This window comes from Ochotona curzoniae, unplaced genomic scaffold (assembly GCF_017591425.1).
Source record: "Ochotona curzoniae isolate NIBS_2020 unplaced genomic scaffold, NIBS_Ocur_1.0 contig_3819, whole genome shotgun sequence".
NCBI classification, from domain to species: domain Eukaryota; kingdom Metazoa; phylum Chordata; class Mammalia; order Lagomorpha; family Ochotonidae; genus Ochotona; species Ochotona curzoniae.
The window spans coordinates 2123205-2141348 of record NW_024466004.1 but is presented as its reverse complement, the minus strand read 5'-3'; the positions used below and the strand labels follow the sequence as shown (position 1 = coordinate 2141348).

At 49.0% G+C, this 18144-nt stretch overlaps 1 protein-coding gene across 1 annotated transcript; it reads left to right on the top strand.

The window, feature by feature from the left end:
* The first annotated feature begins 1810 nt into the window (after nucleotides 1-1810).
* Nucleotides 1811-3309, top strand: CLPS (colipase). The gene is made up of 3 exons (XM_040982956.1): nucleotides 1811-1891; nucleotides 2729-2851; nucleotides 3193-3309. The coding sequence occupies exons 1-3, from the start codon at nucleotides 1811-1813 to the stop codon at nucleotides 3307-3309; spliced, it is 321 nt and encodes a 106-aa protein (XP_040838890.1).
* The last annotated feature ends 14835 nt before the right edge of the window (nucleotides 3310-18144 follow it).

Genomic DNA, 18144 nt, shown 5'->3' with positions numbered 1-18144 from the left:
AAGGGAACGCAGAGGGGAAATGATCGCAAATCCATAGAAGAGAAAGGAGCAGGTTCCTTTAGCCAAAGTATCTCTATGTGCCCAGAACCAGGTGGGTTTGCTTCCTTTTGACAGCCTCCTGGCTGACTTTTCCAGCTGTACCCTCACAGTGCACACCCTGGAGATGGGAGGGTGAGGAGACGTGGGTTTGAGTACACAGCTAAGCACCTGCTTGTGCAGGCACTGCCATAGGGGTCCCGCACACAGGGTCTTGCTCAGTTCTGGCCTTACACAGCTGAAGTCATTCCTACCCCCCCCCCCCAGGCCCACCTTTAGATAAAGAAACAGCAGCTCCAGGTGCTTACAAAGCTTCTATAATCATCCAAGGCCATGGAGAAAGTGAGTGCCAGGTGTTGATGCCAGGTTAGTCTGCATCAAAGCTGTACTTGTAGACCCAGTCTGGGGTCCCAGTGGGGGGCTATCTCGCATCACCTGAATGAGGACAGGAAGACTGAGGGCCCCAGGCTTCAATGGCTAGCACTTGGAGAAAAGCTGCTCTGTTCCCATGCCTGAACACACTCAGACACCTGCGTCATTCCCACCTTCCAGCGCCTGCTTCCTCTGAGGCTCACGAGACCTCATTCTCAGCCAGCACTGGGGATGGTGCCTGCTCATACATGGCCTTGAGGGGCAGGGTGAGCAGCAGCCCTAACAAAAGGGCTGAGGTTTTGAAGCTGGGATTGCTGGTACTAAAGGAGGCAGACAGGAAAGGGGAGAAAGATTCCAGGAAGGATCTCCCAAAAGCTCCAAATTACTGCTGCAGGCAGGACCATGGTATGAGGGCAGCGACAGGTGCACCAGAGTAAGAACACACACACCCTGGCCACATTTGGCAGAGCTGGGTGGCTCTGGGACCTTGGCCTATCCCAGAATCCCCCAGGAGGATGCAGGAGGGGTGTCTCCTCACCAGAGCAGGCCTGACACTGCCGGATGCCTCTGTGTGTGTGAAGGCCAAGGCAGAGCTTGCCCTCACATGAGGCAAGAAAGTGCTAGGTCGCAAATGTAAAGAGGTGGTGGCTCCTGGCCTCACCCCAGTCCCTATCCTGCTTAGCATAGCACCAGTGCTGGGGCTCAACAAGCTGATTCTCCAACTCTAAGCACTGGCATCCCATATGAGCACTGGTTTGAGCCCGGGTGCTCTACTTCCAATTTAGCTTAGGGTCTGGGAAAACAGTAGAGGACAGTTCAGAGCCTTGGGACCCTGAATTTATGTGACAGACCCAAAAGAAGCTCCTGGCTTTGGATCAGTTCAGCTCTGGATTTTAATCAGTCACGGTCATTTGGGGAATAAACCAACAGATGGAAGCTCTTTCCCTCTTTGTGAATCCAACTTAAAAATAAAAACAAAATAAATCTTTAAAAAAAATGACAATGGTTAATAAAAATAGACTTGCATAGTTATCTACATGAAACATCCGCAACACAAATACACACATGTCATTTCAGCCTTCTTGGCTCACTGAGCGTCTCCTTGGCAGAGAGGTGAAAACACTGAGAGCCAAACAGTGAGATGATTTCACCGTCTAATCACTCTGACAGCTAGCAACAGCCACAAGTACAGAGTACTCCCTCTCTGGGTAAGCATGCGTGCACACACTCCCAGGAGCCTGCCCAGTACCTTATCAGGACCCCAGCAGATTGGCCACAGCTGTGTCTCTGCTCACGGAGGGCCCTGTGGGCAGGGTCCCTTTAAAGGCTCCGCCACCCCAGCTGGCAATGGCCTGTGTCCCTGACCTGCTGGCTGCAGCTCACACCTACTGTCCCACTCACCATGGAGAAGGTCCTCATCCTCCTGCTTGTGGTCCTGGCGGTGGCCCATGCGGCTCCTGAGCGGGGAATCATTATCAACCTGGTAAGAGGGTCTTTAGGGGAGGAGCCATCCGTGTCCCCAGGGAAGGACTGGGAAAGTTTGGAGCTTGACCTCTGGTGTCTCCGGGATGGGGCTGGGGTGCCTCTTCCCTCACTGCCCCAGGCCCTGTTCTGTGCCTCCTCCACGGGCATCCCAGGAGCTCATGCATCCCACCTGCAATGCACTCAAAGCAGAGGCCAGGGTACTGCCCGGAAACTGTGAGTTGGGAGGTCCAGGGCAGATTAAAACGCTCAGCCAGTAACCGTGGCTGCTGGTTTGCAGGGACTTCCCACCCAGAGACAGTTCTCATCCACCCAGTGGGCAGCAGCCTGCCTGTGGCTGAGCTGGTATGGCAAGCTCCTGCTCTTCCCACGACCCCAGCCATAGAAGCTACACATAGCTGGGAAAGCCCCATAGGGCCATCCAACCAGTCCAGAGCTCCTTTGCTTCCAGCTGGGGAGGGGCTTGGAGGACCCCAGATTCCTTGAGTTGGATGTGCATGGCTGTGGGATGGGAAGGAATCCTGAGCTTTCTCCATTTCCCCAAAGGACTGTGGGGCCCCAAGTGGTCCCCAGACCCTGCCTGGAGCTCCAAACATACATTCCCAAGCGGATCGAAAGCCTGGAGGCAGAGACTCGCGCTGGGTTACCAAGCAGTTGGCAGTGCAGAAGCCTAGAACTCCTTAGGCTGCTCCTGAGTCATACAGCTGGGAGAGTGAAGTAGCCTCCAGGCTACCCTACCCCCTTGCTTGGGGTTGGAGTCCTGCATATGGAGCCCAGCAGGGACAGGGCGGCGGGGGGTGGGACAGGGACCCTGGGCTGACTGTCCTGGACCCCGCAGGAGAATGGCGAACTCTGCCTCAACAGTGCCCAGTGCAAGAGCGGCTGCTGCCAACACTCGAGTGCTCTGAGCCTGGCCCGCTGTGAGCCCAAGGCCAGCGAGAACAGCGAGTGCTCACCCCAGGTGGGTGCTGGGAACAGGTGGACTCCAAGGAGGGTGGTCCCCAAAGGGTGAGGGCTAAGATCAGAGTTGACCATGAGCCTGGACTGACTGGCAAGGGAACAAAGAGAGGGGAGGGCCACAGGTTCACTCTCAACTCCATCCCATCTGTCTTCTCTGTGAGGTGGGAGAGGCTGGTCTTTGCTATCCCTATTTCACGGATGGGGAAAGAGAGGCACCCCAGAGAGATGACCTTGATAAGAGCACCTGAGCCCAGGGGCGGAAGTGAGGGACAGCCAGGGGAGGTGAGGGGGAGGCAGGAGGGCAGGCGGGCCAGCAGATGACTATGGCCTCCATCTCTGCAGACCATCTACGGCATCTACTACAAGTGCCCCTGTGAGCGGGGCCTGACCTGCGAAGGGGACAGGTCCATCGTGGGCTCCATCACCAACACCAACTACGGCATCTGCCTTGATCTCTGATCTTGGCCACCTTTGCTGTGGCTGGCCACCTCCTCGAGCAGTACCTCCAAGATTAAATCAGGCTGTTGGCGATTAAAGCCCTCATGCAAATCCTCCTGGCCTCCTGTGGTTCTTGTGAGCGGCTGCTGTTTCCCTTTCAGCTCCAGCCAACCTGACCCATCTGGGCAGGCCACACACACACACACACACACACACACACACACACACACACACGGTCAGGGCAGATGGCTCTAAACAGTAGGCCGACTAGAGTCAAGGTTGGGGTCAGGCCTGGTGTCTCTCCAGTACTGGGAAGCAGTCACACCCCCTTGGAGTGGCCCCTTAGGCTTCAGAGTTCCTGGAGAGAGAAGCAGCTGTACACACACACACACACACACACGCATACTCACACATACCCTCTGTCGTCATGGAGGAACAGTGGCCATATTTACTGCTCCACATCGGAGCTCACCAGGGCCCTGTCCTGGACTCTCTCTTCTTTGCTGGCCCCCACTCTCGGAGGGGACACAGTCGACCCAGCCTAAGTATGGGGGGGGAGGCGTCATATCATTCACTGACAATCACTGCAGGGTCACTCACTCAGCGGGCATCTTCACAATGATCCCCGGAGAGGGAATTCACCATGTCCATTTTATAGAGTCTAAATTTCAGACAGGAAAGGAACCTGTCTACACTACAAAATTAGAAAAACTCAAGGGTGGAGCTGTGGCTAAGCCAGGTCAGTGGCCATCTGAACCATCAGCATCTCCTACGAGCACCAGTTTGAGCATTCCACTTGTATCCAGGGAGAGCAGCAGAAGATGGTCCAGGTGCTTGGGCCGCTACACCCAGGTGGGAGACCTGGATGGAAGTCCAAGTATCTGGCTTCAGCCCAACCCAGTCCCAGTATTTGTGGTCATTTGGGTGAATGAGCCAGCAGATGGAAGTTCTCTCTCTCTCTCTCTCTCTAGCTCTCCCTTTCAAATAAATAGAATAAACCTTAAAGAAAAAGTTGGCACTACATCCATCTCAGCCTAAGTCCTGCTCCTCACAAGGTTCTCTCCTCTTTCCCAATTATTCACACAAAGGGAAATGGATGGCAAGGGTAGGAAAGTTAATCGGGGGCTTACATACAGTTTGTATGTCCTCTGTGGCCATCAAAAAGGGGGCTCCCCTGGACAGTACTGAGGTCGCTACTACCGTGTGCAGGAGAGGTCTGCTGACCGCTCAGTGGGGACGCTGAGGTGGAGATGCACATAGGAACAGGGCTGGGAGATCGGCTGACGCCCACTTGCCGTCCCACCCCAGGGCCCGGGCTGTGTGAGCAGTGAGCCACTGTGGTAACCATAGGTTGACGGGTTAGGACTGCTGTCAGCGGGAAGCAGCAGCAAACCAAAGAAGCTATACTGAAACAAGTAGGTATGTAAACTTGTCAGGATCCCAGAAGTCTACTGACAGGAAATGTTGACAGTCTAGTCCTGCAGGACCCTCGCCCTTACCCTCACAGAGGCCCGACGCCTTGGCAGCTCCTGCTGGCATATCCCATGTTCTCACCGTGTTCTAACACAGGAGCTTGGAGTGGGCACTGGGCAGGGCCTGGGTGAGCGGAGTGGGGCTGGGAGGCTGGGGAATCAAGAGTGGAGCGTTCCTCCTTGCACATCTTCCTCTTCCTTCTCCCAGGCACACTTCTCCCTATCTCAGCTGGCTAGACCTGGTCACCTCCCCACTTCAGCCGCAAGCGAGGCTGGGGAAGCCAAGGGAGTCAGATGACACCACAGGCTGTGACAGCATGAGCCCTGTGCGCATGGGCAGGGGACTGCCCCAGCAGCAGTGGGGTCTAGCTAGCAAGGAAGTGGAGTGGTGGTGGGGGGCAGCGTTTGCCACACAGGAGGCCGCAATACCTTGACCTAGCAGGGGTTGTCTGGGTTCTGGAGGCATGACTGGGCATACAAGGCAAAGTCAAAAAACCTCACAGGAAAAAAATACATGCAAGAAATGTTCAAACTTTTATATAGCTTTTCCTCATATGCATTTTCTACCAACTTTTTGAGGAGTCCTTGTGTGCCGGAAAGTAAACATTCTTTTGCATCAAAATAACCGGCATTTTCATTCTGTTCTGCCATGAGCTTTCCGAAGTGCCCTGGTACTTTGGTGTTCAGATCCAGCCCCGGGCTAGGGGTGGAAGGATCTGCACTCTTTTTTAAAAATTTATTTATGTATCCATTTTATTGGAAAGTCAGATATACAGAAAGGAAAAAAAAAAAACATAGAGGAAGATCTTCCATTCACTGATTCACTCCCCAAGTGGCCACAATGGCTGGAGCTGCACAGATCTGAAGCCAGGAGCCCAGAGCCTCATCTGGGTCCCCCACATGGATGCAGGGTCCCAAGGCTTTGGACCGTCCTCGACTGCTTTCCCAGACCACAAGCAGGGAGCAAGATGGGAAGTGGGCCATCAGGATACAAACCGGTGCCCATGTGGGATCCCAGTGGGTGAAAGGTGAGGACTTTGGCTACTAAGCTACTGCGCTGGGTCCCATAAATTAACTTTGAAAAATATGTGTAATATATAGGTTGAAAGTTTATATATTTATATATATTTCATATGTATTATATATACATAGAGAGCGAGAGAGAGAGAGAGAAAAGTACAAAAATGCAACCTGGACACCTCCAGGCTAGCCTGTGTTCAGCAGGTGCTCCCCAGGAACAAGTGCCCTGGCAGCTGACTCAGAAAAGCTCGGCGCACACAGCCCTTACAGTGTGGAATGAGGGCACTAACCTAAGGCACGGAGCCCGGGCAGCATCGGCACTTCTTCACAGTCATGATCTCCTGGCATATTTCTGAAATTTGTGATCAGGGAAGCCAAGAGGCAGGTTGTAGCCTGGGCTCTCACAGGGGGGTGATGATGTGGGTTGAAGCCGGAAGTAGACTTGGCCCAGGGCTCCTCTGGGGGACTTGCATATACACCCAGTGAGAGAAAGATCCCAAGCCAAACCAGCTTGTCCATCTTGTTTTTTCCCCTAGCCCCCCAGCTCCCCAGCTCCCCAGCCACCCAGCCCTCCAGCCCCCCCAGCCCTTCAGCCCTCCAGCTCCCCAGCCCCCCAGCCCCTCAGCCTTCCAGCCCCCTGCTCCCAGCACCCTGTACCATGCCCAGCCCAATGCAACTCCCCTGGACCCCAGCCAGTGGGCAGCAAACATGGAAAACTCTTTAATTTTTATGTACTTATTTTTAAAGAATGTTTTTATTTGAAAGGCAGATTTTACAGAGAGAAGGAGAGACAGAGAGAGGTCTTCCATCCGCTGGTTCATTCCCCAAATAGTCACGATGGCCAGAGCTGATCTGATCCAAAGCCAGAAGCCAGGAGCTTCTTCTGGGTCGCTCACGTAGCGGCAAGGTCCCGAAGACTTGGGCCATCTCCACTGCTTTCCCAGGTCATGAGCAGAGAGCTGGATGGGAAGTGGAACAGCCGGGACACGAACCAGTGCCCATATGGGATGCTGGTGTTGCAAGGTGGAGGATTCGTCTGCTGGGCAGTCTCTCACCTGGGCAGCGGCCCCTCACCCTTCCTCCCCCCAAGAACTCCTCTTTTCAGTGACAGTACACCATGGTTGGCAGAGGCTCCCGAGCCAAGAACAGGAACTGGCACTTCCGGACAGGCTGGATGGAAGGTGGAGTGTTAAAAGATTGTTTTCTTAGTTTGTTTCCTTTTTTCTGGCTTCTCATAGCGACCGTAGCTGCTATGAAAGAATTTTTGCTTTTCCAGAAATATGCAAGTCAGGTTGGGTTGGCAGGGGCACTCGTTGTGGAGGCCTAAGAAGATCTAAGCAATCACAGCACTGTGAACTTGACTGTCCCATGAGGACTGACCCTGTGTACCCTCATCAACCCCCACCCCACCAGTTCCTGGGCCCATCTGCTTGCCCACAGTGAGGAGCTTGCGGACAAAGGGCCATGACGGTCCCTTGCCCAGGTGCTCCGAGTGGATATTCGTCCTGGTCACCTCTCCAACCTGACTCCAAGAACGTCTCCCTGCATCTTTGTTCCCATCTTCATTCCCAACTCGAAGAAGCCCCACATGAGGCATGCCTCTGCACACAGCTCACCCAGCTGGGATCACGTGCAGCCACGCAGGGCCCTCCCAGTAAGGGGGACTTGTGACAGCCCAGAAGGCCACCTGGGCCTGTTTGCTAAGCTACCCAGGCATCCCCAGGCTGGAGCAGTACCGTGTTGGGGGAACCACGTGCAACCGGGACCCCAAGTCCCACAGGCAACCCCAAAAGAACTCGCAGAGCCGTCCTGGCTCTGGGTCACGCTTGGTCATCCATCGGCCTACCTCCACTCCTGCATTTCCAGCTCTGAAGGCAGTTCTGCCCGAGCTCCTGGTGGGAGACCAAGCGACCTAGTTCTGCCCCAACCTGCTCTGCAGGTTCCTTCTGCGCGCCCCAGGCCTGGGTGGGGGGGACCTGACACGGGTCTTAGCTCCTGCACTTGCTGCGACGCTGCCTTCTGACCCAGAAGTCCCGGCACACCAAGGCTGACTGGCCAGCCAGCCAGCAAGTACTGCGCACCTGTTGTGTGGCTGGCATTGCTCCAGGCACTGGGGTGGGGGTGGAAGCAGCCGAGGTGGGGCGGTACTGGCTGGAGGAAAGAGTGCGCCGCTGCAGCTGCGTTACCGAGTGGTCCGGGGCCCAAGCAGGACGAGGATCATCATCTCTACAGCTGGAACTGTGTGATCCGATCCCCACCTGTTACCCACGCGGGTCGGGAATAGCAGCTGGTGCTTCTCTCCGGAGCTGAATTTCAAGTGCTGCCGGATTTTAATTCAATTCACATGAATGGCTAGTGCCTACACTGTTGGACAAGCCTAGCTCCAGGGAGAGAAGAAAGGCACAAAAAAAGTAGGGTGGCCCAGAAAGAAGGCCTAGTAAAAGAAGCCAGTTCAAAGGGGCTGGTGCTGTGGAAGCAAGAGTTAGGCCCCGGGCCTGCAGCAGCAGCATCCGTGTAAGGACTGATGGAGTCCCAGCTGCTCCACTTCCCATCCAGCTCCCTGATAATGCACGTGAAAAAGCACTGGAAGATGGTCTGGGTGCTTGGGCCTCTGCACCTACGTGGGAGATCCAGAAGAAGCTCCTGGCTCGTGCCTTCAGAGGTCCCAGCTTTGGCCATTGAGGTCATTTGGAGGAGTGAACCAGCAGATGGAAGATCTTTCTCTTTCTGTGTTTCTCTGTAACTCTGCCTCTCAAAATGAAGTCACTTAACATGACAGAAGTTCCCTCTGGGGCTACTGACTGGGGGTAGAGGGCCAGGCAGCAGCCTGAATGAGCTGTTGTGGTGATGGAAATGCACTATGCCTTGTGTTAGCAGTGGTTAGGAGACTGCATGATGTCAGTGACTTTCATGAAAGACTTGAGATTTGGGTGCCTTATATGTTTATTCCATTTGCTTAATGCTATAAAGAAAATAAAGCCAGGAAGGAGGATTGGGTTGGCGATGATGGCTTCCCCTGGCTTCCTCCCCTCTTTCACCTCCACTTCTCCAACTTACCAAGCTTTTGGCCTGCAACATTCCAAAGGAGGAGGAAGCAGAGGCTGATAAGATCCAAAAGGTGAGGAGGAAGAAGGGGGAGAGGAGGGTCAGCAACAGCCACAACCACATCGTGTCGGGCCTGGAGGTGGTGGCAGCTTGTCTTGGGGCCAGCTGAATGCCCGGCACCTGCTAGGAGATGCCATATGACCCAGGCCCAGAGGGGAGGCAATGAGGTGTAAACAGGGAAAGCAGGAAGTCCCAGCTCGCAGCCCAAAGGAACAAGCAAGCAACGCCAGTGCCTGTGGACGCTGCTTCTTCCCAGGCCACTGGCTGTGTTTAGTCTGCTGCTGGCCATTCTGGGTACTGTGGGTCTGGCCCTTGAAAGAGCCATGTTCACAGACAAGTGGGTAGCAGAGGTTAGAATGCCATGCTGGATGCCTGCCTCCCATATCAGAGTACAAGGGTTCCAGTCCTGGTTCTGTGTCCAGTTGCAGCTTCCTGCTAATGCACATCTCGGGAGGTGGCCATTAATGTCTCGGTTACTTAGAATGCTGCCACCAAAATGGGAGATATCAGGGACAAGCCCTGAGTCCATTTTACAAGATTTGTTTATTTTTGTTTGAAGGTAGACATTTACAGAGAGAGAAGAAGAGACTGACAGGGAGAGAGAGAGGGAAAAAGAGAGAGAGAGAGCGCTTCCACCCCCCATCCTCTGGTTCACTTCCCAAATGTCCACAATGGCCAGAGCTGGGATGGTTCAAATCCAGGAGCCAGAAGCTTCTTCCAGATCTCCCACATGGGTGCAAGGTTCCCAAGGCTTTGGACCATCCTCTGCTGCTTTTCCAGGCTGTAAGCAGGAAGATAGATCAGAAATGGAGCCACTGGGATTTGAATTAACACCCATATGGGATGCCAGTGCTAGCAGAAGAGGGAATTAGCTTGCTACATCACTGTGCCTTCTCCCCAGATCATCATAATGGAGAAGCTTGCCCTTTGGTAAAGATCGGAATGACCTTCAGAGGGTTATCTTAAAGGCTTCCAGATGAGCATAAGATGATGGTGATGTTCAAAACGGTGACAGACATGTCAGGAGGTGACATCTTGGAAACACTACCCTGCCTGCATGTCGCTAGGCCTGTCGGACATGCACAAGAGCCACCAGCCCAGCATGTACCAGCAATGAGTAGGCTGGGCTGGCAGAGACCCAGGACAGAGGGACTGAGTGTTGAAAGCAGCGAGGGGTGGTGTTGCAGCAGAGAGAACAACAAGAGGCACATTTCTCAGGGTTGGCTAGGCAATGCTACAGGAACAACTGCAAGGGCTGCGCACAAGCACCGTGGGAGTCTGACTCATGCCACAGGGGCCGTGAGTCCAGGACAGCCATCCCCGGCATGGTGGCATGCTGACCCAGACATCTCTCATGTGAGTGTTCCCTGGCCATGGCCAAGGAAAAGACTTGGAGAATCAAGTTTTCCTGATGTCTGGCAGAGGGGAAGTTCCGCCTTAGCCCAAAATGGACTTGGCTGTTGAGACTGATGAGGTTACACATACTGAGAATGAGTGAGATTTATTAAGCACATGGTGGGACTTCCCAGAGACGGTATGGCAGGTGCAACGGTACAGATTAAAAACAACTTGGGTCCCACAACTCATGAAGCTATTTAAACCCCAAGGTTTGGGGCCCAGTGCTGTGGGACAGCACAATAGGCTGCTACCTGCAATACTTGCATCCCATCTAGGCACTTGTTCAAGTCCATGATGTTCCACTTCCAATCCAGCTCCCTGCTAATGCACCTGGGAAAGACAGCGCAAGAGCTCAAGCCCTAAGACCCACACGCAGGCCATGCTTCCTGACTTTGCCCTAGCCATTGCAATTAGTTTTTTTAAGATTTATTTATTTTTATTGCAAAGTCAGATATATAGAGAGGAGGAGAAATAGAGAGGAAGATCCTCCGTCCGATGATTCACTCCCCAAGTGAATGCAACGGCAGTGCTATGCCGATCCAAAGCCAGGATCCAGGAGCCGCTAGGCCTCGCCGCCGGGCCCAATTACAATTATTTTTGGAGTGAGCCAGCAAATAGAAAATTTTCTTTGTCTCCCCCTTTCACCCTACAATTCTGCCTTTCAAATAAATAAATACATTTTATAAAAAAGCAAATGAAGTGGGCCCAGTGTGATGGCTCAGTGTCTAAATCCTCACCTTACAAGTGTCAGAATCCCATATGGGTGCTGGTTCATGGCATGGCTGCTTCACTTCCCATCCAGCTCCCTGCTTGTGGCCTGGGAAAGCAGTAGAGGATGGTCCAAAGCCTTGGGACCCTGCACCCACATGAGAGACCTGGAGACCTGGAAGACGCTCCTGGCTTCTGGCTTCGGATCAGTTCAGCATTGCCATTGAGGCCATTTGGGGAGTTAACTAGTGGATGGAAGAGCTTTCTCTTTGTGTCTCCTTCTTTCTGTAAATCTGCCCTTCGAATAAAAGTAACTAAAAACCTTTGAAAGATTGAGTCAAGATGGCCGACGGAGTTAGACTGATGTAACCGAGGGTCCTAAAAGACAGGGATGGGAGCAGTCTGAAGTGAGCCCCAGAGGAAAAAAACCACAGGGAACACTGGGAAATTCCCCAGTCCCGCCAGGACTGAGAAAAACGGCACACGGCAGTAAAACAATCGTGAAATATTGGGATCAGCAACCTGAGAAGGACAAAGAGGGAGCCCTGGACTGCAGAGACCCGAGCAAAACTTCGGTGAGTCACTAACACAGGGGAGAACCCGCCCTTAGCAAGTGAAATTTGGGGAGCGAGACTTGGTGAACCACTAAAGCAGGAAAGTGCCCACCCTTAGCAGGCGGTGAAACTGGGCAAGCAGTCGGGAACCGAACCTCGGTGAAATGCAAACAAAGGGGAAAAGCCCGCCATTAGCAGGAGGCAAAATCGGGCTAATGAAATTGGGCTAGCGCAATTCGGGAAGCGAACCCCGGGAGTCGCCAGCACAGGGAAGGGCACAAGGGCACGTCCTTAGCAGGAGGAACTTGAGACAAAAAAAAAAAAAGGTGCCTGAACTATTGACTCGGATCTAAACAGGCTTGGATCTGGGCAGACTGGCCAGAGGTCACAAAGAAAATAAATAAATAAATAAAAATTTAAAATCTAGGTCAGCAAGGCCTCAGGACAACCTCTAGGTGGCAGCAGAGGTCAAGGGTGTGAAGCCAGCAATCCCTTACATCACATAAGCATGGGGCGAAGTCACAGGAAAATAAATGAGTCAGAGGAAGGAGCCAGTGCCACCCTAAAAAGTCACCAAAAGGCCTGGTCAATCGCAGAGATTACAGATGAAGAAATTGGTGACATATCAGATAAGGAGTTCAGAAAAATAATTATGAAACTTCAGAGACAATGAAAAACGATGGGAGGAACTTAAGGAATTAAAAAAACCACATAATCACAGAAACAAAATTACTGAAAAATGAGCTCCTCGACCTCAAGCACAGAGTTGAGAGCTTAGCCAACAGAATTATTGCAGCAGAAGATAGGCTATCTGAATTGGAAGATTCCCAGAATGAAAGCAGGCAGATCATTAACCAACTGGAGACACAATTTCACAAGGTGTCCAAGACGATCCAGGAGATGAACGACAACATCGAGAAGTCAAATATCAGAATCATGGGGCTCCCAGAAGGACTGGAAAGAGAGACAGGCATACAACCGGTGCTTGATGAAATTATACAGGAGAACTTCCAAAATGCTTGGAACATGAGCCCAGTCCAAATCCAGGAAGGCCAGAGAACACCCCCACAGGTTTGACCCAAAAAGAACTTCCCCCAGACACGTGATAATCAAGCTCCCCTCCAACGAATACAAAGAAAGAATCCTGAGGCTAACAAGAAGCAAGGACAAACTTACATTCAGGAGCAGGTCCATCAGAATCACCACTGACTTCGCAGAACAGACACTCCAGGCAAGAAATGAATGGAATAAAATCTTTAAAATACTGAAACAGAACAACTGTCAACTAAGAATATTGTACCCAGCAAAGATCTCATTTGTATTTGAGAATGAAATTAGATACTTCTATAGCAAGGAGAAATTAGAAGAATATGCCAGCACAAAACCAGCTGTACAAAACCTCCTCAGAAACGCACTACTTCCAGAGAAAAAGGAAGCAAACCATAAGCAAGGATGGCAAGTGGGAAGACCACCACATTAAAGCTCACGCAAGGAAAGACACTCAGATACCAACAACCTCAAAGACACACACGCATGGCAGGACAAAATCGCAACCTCTCAGTAACAACCCTTAACACAAATGGCCTTAATTCATCAGTCAAAAAACACAGAGTAACAGACCAGATTAACAAACAGGACCCAACTATTTGCTGCCTACAAGAGACGCATCTAACCAGAAAGGACTCTAAGAAACTGAAAGTGAAGGGATGGAAAAAGATATTTCACGCCAATGGACAAGAAAAAAAGGCTGGTGTAGTGGTCCTAATTTCACATGTTATAGACTTCAACGTGACAAGCATCAAAAAGGACAGAGAAGGGCGTTATATATTGTTGAAAGGCAAGATCCATCAGGAAGAAATTACCCTTCTTAACATTTATGCTCCAAGTCCAGATGCACCCAGCTACATGAAACAACTACTTATGGACTTAAAGGGAGATATAGATGAACACACGATAATTCTTGGAGATCTGAATACTCCATTAACTCCATTAGATAGGTCAAAGAGACAAAAGCTCTACAGAGAAGCTACAGAGCTCACACAAACAATAGAACAACTGGACTTGGTAGACATCTATAGAATATTTCATCCTAAGGCCACAGATTATACATTCTTTTTAGCAGTGCATGGCACCTTCTCCACCATAGACCACATAATAGGACACAAAGCAAGTTTAACTAATTACAAAAAAATCAGAATCATACCATGTACCTTCTCAGACCATCATGGAATGAAGCTGGAAATCAGCAATTCAAAATGCCCCAGGAAATACGTAAACTCTTGGAGGTTGAACAATATGCTATTAAACGAACAATGGGTTAGAGAAGAAACTAAGGGCGAGATTAAAAAAAATATAGAAACCAATGAAAATTCAGATACAACAGTCCAAAACTTGTGGGATACCACTAAAGCAATGTTATGTGGTAAGCTTATTGCAATTAGTGCTCATGTCAAGGCCCAAGAAAGGCATCAAATACAGGAATTAAACACACACCTCCAGGAATTGGGGAAACAGCAGCAGAATGACCCCACAAACAATAGGAAACAAAAACTTATCAAAACAAGGGAGCAAATAAATCAAATAGAAATAAAAAAAAAACTATACACAAAATCAATGAATCAAAAAGCTGGTTTCTTGAGAAGATAAATAAAATAGACACCCCACTGGCCCGATTAACAAAGAGAAAGCGAGAATTAGCAGCATCAAAGATGAAAAAGGCAACATAACAACAGACACTGCAACCATTAAGAAAATAATTAGAAATTATTACAAAGAACTGTACTCCAACAAATCAGATAACCACTTGGAAATGAAAAGGTTCCTAGACTCCCACCACTTACCAAAACTCACCTCAGAAGCAACAGAAGACCCAAATAAACCCATAACCAAATCAGAGATAGAGTCAGTGATTAAAGATCTACCAACAAAGAAAAGCCCAGGCCCAGATGGCTTTACTGCAGAATTCCACAAAACATTCCAAACAGAGCTAACCCCAATCTTCTACAAGCTTTTCAAAACAATAGAAAAGGAAGCAACCCTTCCAAACTCATTCTATGAAGTCTACATCACCTTAATCCCAAAACCAAATAGAGAATTAACAGAGAAGGAGAACTACAGACCACTCTCCCTGATGAACATTGGTGCTAAGATTCTCAATAAAATCCTAGCCAATAGAATTCAAAAAAACATCAGACAGATCATTCATCCAGATCAAGTAGGATTCATCCAGGTGATGCAGGGATGGTTCAACATACAGAAATCCATAAATGTGATACACCACATCCAAAAACTGAAGAACATAAACCATATAATAGTATCAATAGATGCAGAAAAAGCCTTCGACAAAATCCAGCATCACTTTATGTTAAAAACCCTAACCAGGGTAGGCATGGAAGGAACAATCCACAACATAATCAAAGCAATATATGAAAAACCCAACGACAGTATCATACTAAATGGAGAAAAACTAGAACCCTTTCCACTGAGATCTGGAACAAGACAAGGATGCCCGCTATCTCCACTGCTATTCAACATAGTCCTAGAGGTACTCGCAAAGGCCATAAGACAAGACAAAGAAATCAAAGGAATTCAAATGGGAAATGAAGAAGTCAAGCTTTCACTATTCACAGATGACATGATCCTTTACATAGAAAAACCAAGAGACTCAATACAGAGACTCCTAGAACTCATACGAGAATTGGGCTTTTTTTTTTTTTGTAAAGATTTATGTAATTATTGGAAAGTCAGATATACAGAGAGGAGGAGAGACCGAGAGGAAGATCTTCCGTCCAATGATTCACTCCCCAAGTGAGCGCAACGGTTTGTGCTTCTCCAAACTGAAGCCAGGATCCAGGAACTTCTTCCAGATATCCCAGGGTCCCAAGGCTTTGGGCCATCCTTGACTGCTTTCCCAGGCCACAAGCAGGGAGCTGGATGGGAAGTGGAGCTGCCAGGAGTAGAACCGGCACCCATATGGGATCCCGGCGTGTTCAAGGTGAGGACTTTAGCCACTAGGCCACGCTGCCAGGCCCCATACGAGAATTTGTAAGAGTAACAGGGTACAAAATTAATGAACAAAAATCAAAAGCCATAGTGTATGCAAACAGCCACAAGATGGAAGAAGATCTAACCAGCAAGTTACCATTCAAGATAACAGAGAAAAGTATGAAGTATCTAGGAATAAATTTAACCAAAAGCATAGGAGACCTTTTTGAAGAAAATTACAAAACACTTAAAAAACAAATTGAACAAGACCTCAAAAGATAGAGCAACATCCCATGCTCCTGGATAGGCAAAATTAATATCATTAAAATGTCTATACTACCAAAAGCCATATATACTTTCAATGCAATACCAATCAAATTACCCAAAACATTCTTCATTGAACTGGAAAAAAATGATACAAAGGTTTCATCTGGAAACACAAAAAAACCACGAATAGCAGGAACCCTTCTGAAGAATAGGAACTTAATAGGGGGAATCACAGTCCCAGACCTGTGGACATACTATAGGGCAGTGGTTGTCAAAACAGCCTGGTACGGGCACAAAGATAGAGAGGAGGATCAATGGAACAGAATAGAAAGGACAGAAAGAAACCCACATAGATACTGCCAATTAATCTTTGACAACAAGACAAACAACAACAACCCAAGCAAATGGGAAGGTCTCTTCAATAAATGCTGTTGGGACAACTGGCTGATAGCCTGTAGAAACAAGAAGATAGACCCATACCTCTCACCATACACTAAGATCAAATCTAAATGGATAAAAGACTTAAACCTACACCCAGAAACCTTCAAACTTTTGGAAGAAAATGTTGGAAACGCACTGCAAGATTTAGGTGTAGGCCCTGACTTCCTAAAAAGGACACCAAAAGCACTAGCAATCAAAACCAAAATAAACAAATGGGACTTCATCAAACTAAGAAGCTTCTGTGCAGCAAGGGAAACAATCAACAAAGTAAAAAAGCAACCCACAGAATGGGAGAAGATCTTTGCACACTACATAGGTGATAGGGGGCTAATCTCCAGAATATACAAATATCTCCAGAGAAACCAAAATACCAAAACAAACAAACCACTCAAGAAATGGACATGGGAAATGGGCAGATGTTTCACAAAAGAACAAACCTAAATGGCAAACTAACATATGAAAAAATGCTCCAGTTCCCTGGCAATAAGGGAAATCCAAATTAAGACAACAATGAGGTACCACCTAATGCCAGCAAGAATGGCTCACATACAAAAAACCACCAACAACACTTGCTGGTGAGGATGTAGAGAAAAGGGAACCCTACTCCACTGCTGCTGGGACTGCAAACTTGTACAGCCTCTATGGAAATCAGTATGGAGAATACTCAAATAACTGAAAATCAGCATATCATATGATCCAACAATAGCACTCCTAGGAATATATCCAAAACACCTGTTACACAAGAAGCCAACATGCACCCCTATGTTCATAGCAGCACAATCAATAATTGCAGAAACTTGGAAGCAACTGAAATGCCCATCAGCAGAAGACTGGATAAGAAAGCTATGGTTCATCTACTCCATGGAATACTACTCAGCTATTTAAAAAAACAAAATGCAGTTTTCTGTGGCCAAATAGGCTCAACTGGAATCCATTATGCTAAGAGAAATGAACCAATCCCAAAAGGTTAGATACCACATGTTTACCTTAATTTGCAATGAAAAGATGTCAATCTGGAAAATAGTACCTGTATATTGTAATATTATTGCAATCTCTGACAGCCTGTATCCAATGCAATAAGATAATGTGTTGTATCTATAAAAAACAATCAATGTGAGTCAGACTGCTCATGATCTACATCAAAGAAATGTAAAACCTAAAACACTCTTAATACCTTATGTTATTCCATAATGGGGAGGAAATGCAGAGAAATCTTCCATCTCCCTTAAAAGTGTGAGGAAGACATGAAATATAGCCTATCAGGATCATGTCTGGTAACTTATAGACAACAGACTCGAGTCAGCACTAGACAATAGTAAAGCTATGCAGGCATAAGGGGGGAATCAAGAGCGATCCTGACAGCCTCTTAACAAAAGGTCATGCGTAGGGAGTAGGGGGGGAACCCAAGAGTGGAGCAGGTGGACAGGAGGAGGCTCGTATCCCAACCCTGAAGATCCTCGTATCCCAATTGGGCTCGTATCCCAATCCCAGATCCTCACCAAAGACTATCAGTATGGACCCCAAGGACTACATCCCAACTGCCAAGGAGACCACAGGGAATAGGAGTGCATTCGGAGACCAAGAACTTTGAGGTCACCCACCCCCATCTGGATGGAAGAAGGGGATCGAAGAAGACCAAACTCTGCCTTGCAGAAACCAGCGTCATCGGAACGACAACCAGGAGCCCTGAGCGGTCTGCAGAAACAGAAGAACAATAAACATCCTTCGGGACTAGGGAGGTGAGCTTTCTCTGGTCCTCGCCTAGCTCCGGCTCTGGGTCCCCACCCTCTCTCCTTCGATAACCATTAGGGTTGCTCCAGAAACCCCTCAAAACAAACAAACAAACATACAAACAAACAAAAAACCTAGAATAGACAGACAACAACAAGGAAAGCTTAGAATCAGAC